Source organism: Vigna radiata, chromosome 6 (genome assembly GCF_000741045.1).
Source record: "Vigna radiata var. radiata cultivar VC1973A chromosome 6, Vradiata_ver6, whole genome shotgun sequence".
Lineage (NCBI taxonomy): Eukaryota > Viridiplantae > Streptophyta > Magnoliopsida > Fabales > Fabaceae > Vigna > Vigna radiata.
In genome coordinates this window covers 9690527-9695281 of record NC_028356.1, presented here as the reverse complement: position 1 = coordinate 9695281, position 4755 = coordinate 9690527, and the positions used below count along the sequence as shown (strand labels likewise).

The 4755-nt window shown below is 32.9% G+C and overlaps 1 protein-coding gene across 1 annotated transcript; it reads left to right on the top strand.

Moving 5' to 3' along the window:
* Positions 1-1925: 1925 nt before the first annotated feature.
* On the top strand, positions 1926-3468 carry LOC106763969 (probable NAD(P)H dehydrogenase (quinone) FQR1-like 3). Its single transcript, XM_014648157.2, has 4 exons — positions 1926-1951; positions 2081-2174; positions 2379-2644; positions 2944-3468. Exons 1-4 carry the CDS (start codon positions 1926-1928, stop codon positions 3167-3169), a joined length of 612 nt encoding a protein of 203 aa, XP_014503643.1. The 3' UTR covers positions 3170-3468.
* The last annotated feature ends 1287 nt before the right edge of the window (positions 3469-4755 follow it).

Sequence of the window (4755 nt, the reverse complement as noted above, 5' to 3'; positions counted from 1 at the left end):
TTAAATAAGTTTGATTCAATCTTGTTGTTGAATATATTTTTTTCTTCTTAAATTACTTAATAAATGGTAAAATTTTGTTCTAAATTTCTAGAAAAATGTTTATATACATGTATCCTTTTTTTTACATATAATATCTATAATTCTTAACATTATATTATGTTTTAACTCACCGACATGTTTGACTAAAATAACTTGAATAAAATATTTAATTTATTAGATAAATAATATAAAAATATTATTAAATACTTAAAATATAAAAAAAAGTTATTTGTTAAAGATTTAAAATTTATTTAGTTCTTTCGTCATTATAAAGTTAGTATATAATAATAATAATAAATATATCATTATTTACTATTAATATTATTATGTTTATTATTTTGTATTTGCATCTAACTTATTGAAGTTTCCTATGAATATTTTATATTTTGTTGTATGTTACAAATTCAAATCTGAATCACGTGAATGGTCCATTAATGTAGAGAGAGAAAGAGAAAGATTGTTAAGGATAATGGGGAGGTGTAGGGTATTTTTGGAATAAAGAAAATAGTGGGAGGATGTAGAATATTTTTGAAATAAATTAAATTAAACGGGAGGTACAGGTCCCACTTGGGGAGGCGTAGGGAGCAACACCCTAAAAGAAAATCTGTTTACTAATTAGCTGTCAAAACGGGTATCCCGGCTCTATCCGGCCCGACCCACCACGAGTTGGTCACTTAGTGAGTCAACCTAACCCGACTCATTTATTAGCGAGCCAGAAAAATCTGAACCCGACTCAACCCACCACGGGTTGGTGAGTAAAGGGGTTGACTCACTAGCCCATTTAATTACAATTTTTTTAAATAAAAAAATTACAAACTTTCTATATTCAAATTTAAACAAATTTCACTCCCAAAAAAATGATGTTAAACTGAAGACAACTCAAAATAATAATAAAAAGTACAATATAATCCAAATGTCATCCAAAAACAAAAACAAAAAAGCATACAAATAAGTTTTTTATATGCCATAAGTTTCATAAATAAAATAATAAATTAAAAAAAAAATTAGGTAGGTGGGTTGGCGGGCCAACCTGGCCCACCACGGGTTGAACCTCCATGAGCTGAGTTTAAATGAGCCGGGTTGAAATTTGGTCCGCATAAAAAAAATTCAATTTTTTCAAACTCAACCAGGTTCGAATCCGTGGTGAACCGAATTGACTCACAGGTTATGACCCATTTTGACAGCTCTACTAATTACCAATAGAAAAAACATTTATATTTAAAATAGTAGAATTGCATAAATATATAATTTTACAAAAAAAAAATGTTAAAATAGATCAAAATAACCAGTATAAAACTATATACAATTTTATAAAAAAGACATTAAAAAATTAAGTAAAAAATATTAATTTATTGTTTAAAATTAAACCAAGGTAATCAATTACTAGATTAAATAATAAATTAATTTTGTATTGATCAACAAATAATATTATTGATAATATACACACTAAAGAAAATAATAATGATGTATTTTTTTTGTATAATGTTACCGAAAATGATAATAAACGACAATGAAATAGATTAAATTTGAAAAGATTATGCGTCTTTAGCAATTGCAAAAACTTTTAGTGCATTTTATATTTATATATTTGATATATGTGATGTCCCTTTCTGTGTCAGGTTTCAATACAGGCCTCATCTCTGTTCCATCATCTCAATTCAATTCATAGGTTTCAATACACAGGTTTCAATACACGCTCCTCATCTCTGTCCTTGCCTAAACTTTCTGTCAGATGATGAATTTCAGATGACTTCATCTCTCTATTCTTCTTTCTTCTTAAATCATCACGCCTTGGAACTCCATTGATCAATTTGCTAGTTGTTTATCTCTTTATCCTGGAGCAGACTCCATTTTTCTAAAGCTGATCAAACACTAACAGATAAAAAATGGCTGTCACTAAGGTCTACATTGTGTAAGGATATTTTCAACTTCTACTTTAGTTGAATTCTTTTATCATTCATATTCTACCTTAAACATTCATCAATCATACTCTTGAATTTTATAGTTTGATGACCTTGAGGTGTTGCATCAATCTCTGCAGGTATTACTCTTTGTATGGACATGTGGACACCATGGCTAGAGAAGTGCTAAGAGGGGCTTCTGCAGTTGAAGGTGTTGAAGCAACACTCTGGCGGGTAATTCTTTCGATTAGTTATAATGTGTGCAAGTTTCTGTTCTGGATGACAGGTCTCCTGATGCTAAATTGTGGTTTTGGTTGTGTTTTATGGAAATCTTGAAAACGAATCTCTAATGGCTGCAATTTCAGTTTTGAGTGGCAATTTTTTCAATTTGATCCCTTCAATTTCAGTTGATAGTTTGTTTTCGGTTTGTGAAAACAGGTACCAGAGATGCTCTCTGACCTAATATTGGAAAAGTTGAAAGCCCCTTCTAAACCAAATGATGTACCAGACATAAGGCCAGAACAACTTGTAGAGGCTGATGGTTTGATATTTGGTTTTCCTTCTCGTTTTGGCATGATGCCAAGCCAGCTCCAGGCCTTCTTTGATGCCACTGGTGGGCTGTGGGCATCTCAAGCACTGGCTGGCAAACCTGCTGGAATCTTCTGGAGTACTGGTTTTTATGGTGGAGGCCAAGAACTGTCAGCGTAAGTATCCCCTTCACAATGCCTCAAAATGTTTCATTTGGTCCTTCTCACATGAACAGAAAAGAAAATAGCCTCTTTCTGTAAAAGAAATAGTCTTAATGTTAGTGAATTGGTTCCATCCTCTATGCAACTATTGATCATACATTAGAACAAGGATTTGTATTGCTTTTCAATTTGCATGACTGTCTACACCTTCCCTCAATACTAGCATGAACTATATGCATCAATAAATCCTCATTATTTCTGTTATTACCCTGATTTTAGTTCACTTAATTTTATTATTTATGTTGTGTTTGCAGATTGACAGCAATAACTCAATTAGCTCATCATGGTATGCTTTTTGTTCCTCTTGGATATACTTTTGGAAGAGGCATGTTTGAGATGGATGAAGTTAAAGGAGGCTCTGCTTATGGGGCTGGAACTTTTGCAGGAGATGGATCTCGTCAACCTACTGAACTAGAACTGCAGCAGGCCTTTTACCAGGGTAAATACATTGCTGAAGTAACAAAAAAGCTAAAAGGCTAACCTCTCTGCCTAACATAAGATACTTTCAACTGTGAAGTTCTCATAACTTTTATTGGACAGGCTTGAGGTTACTTTTACTGATAAACAAGATGCAAAGGTCTTACGTTCCTTTTCTTTTTCTGGGTTATGTGGCTGCAAGAATATTTATCTTCTGATGAAATAATAAGATATTTAGTATTTACAAAGTAAGAAGAAAATTGTGCAAATTCTGAAACTTGGAAACATCTTTATTAGTATGAGTTGTCATGAAAAATATTACCTTACTAATTAATCAATGAAGAAATCACATTTCATATGTAGATTTTTCATGCATTACACGGTTACTCCATTTCCTGATTCTGCCATAAACAGAGGATGACACATTTTCCTTGAGCTGCGTAGATATGAATTACTTGTATAGAATGCAAATTGCAACTAACAAATAGCAATAATAATTTTTTCATGTAGTATAAGTGATTTTAATGGGTATATAACTAGCAAATATTGTTTTTTTGGTACACTTACTCAAAATTTCTAGACATTCAAGCCTAATGAAAACATATAACAGAAGCAATATCATTGTCCTTTTGTTGTGCTGGATAGTTTATCATACCATTGTTTGATAACGAGTCATAATTTTCTTGGATTCGCATTAAGAATGAATAGCATTCAGATGGTGGTTGGAAAAAATTGGTGATAATGCAACACTCGTGGATTTATATTTTGTTTAATCATACGTGCAAAGGATTGTTTATGAAAATAGACGAAAGAAGAAAATGACAACTGAACTAATGCTTAAATAATAAGTGTTTGGAAAATGTTTATTTGACAACGGAAATTTGCCAACCATTTGCCAACGATACGTGGCATTCTCTAATTTGTTTTTTTAATTGCTTTTGTTTTAATGTTAAAGTTTTATTTGGAGGGTATTTTTGGAAAGAGAATTTTTGAAACCAAAAGATTTTACGCCCCTTCTTCCCTACGAAACACACTCTCTCTGGAAATTTCAATTGAAACTCTCGATCCCCAAAGTCTCCGTCCACCATTCTGAATTCTCAAACTGTTGCTCGACCATTATGAACTCTTGACAGGCCACCAAAGCGCCCCTTCTTCCCTATGAAACACACTATCCCTCTCTGGAAATTTCATTCGAAACTCTCGGTCTCCAAAGTCTCTATCCACCATTGTGAACTCTCAAACTGTCTCTCTGACCATTGTGAACTCTTGGCAGGCCACCGAGAAATATGAAAGCAGATCAATACAGCTAAAGTATTGTTCATGAATTATTACTGAAGATGATTTTATGTGTGTTTAATTGATTACAGTCANGCTNTAATAGCTTACCANTGCCTGTGTAAGCGATTANAGACATGNTGTAATCGCTTACAGGTGCCTCTGTACCAAAAGTCCAACGCTGCTCCCTGCCTCTTTTAGAGNNGGCTCCCCAGTGTGTGNTNGGTACTGACTTNGTCAGAAATTAAGTTATGAATTTGAGATTAATGGTTGTTTTTTAGGACCAACAACTGGTTATGGGTTTGTTAGGGTATTTGATCCAAGTGCATGTGTGAGGAAGAGTGAATTTGTGAATTTTGTGACTGTGTAAGCGA

Coding starts and splice junctions, on each gene's coding strand:
- LOC106763969 (XM_014648157.2), top strand. CDS start 1,926: ATGGCTGTCACTAAGGTCTACATTGT. Junction 1,952..2,080: donor GTCACTAAGGTCTACATTGT/GTAAGGATATTT, acceptor CAATCTCTGCAG/GTATTACTCTTTGTATGGAC. Junction 2,175..2,378: donor TTGAAGCAACACTCTGGCGG/GTAATTCTTTCG, acceptor TTGTGAAAACAG/GTACCAGAGATGCTCTCTGA.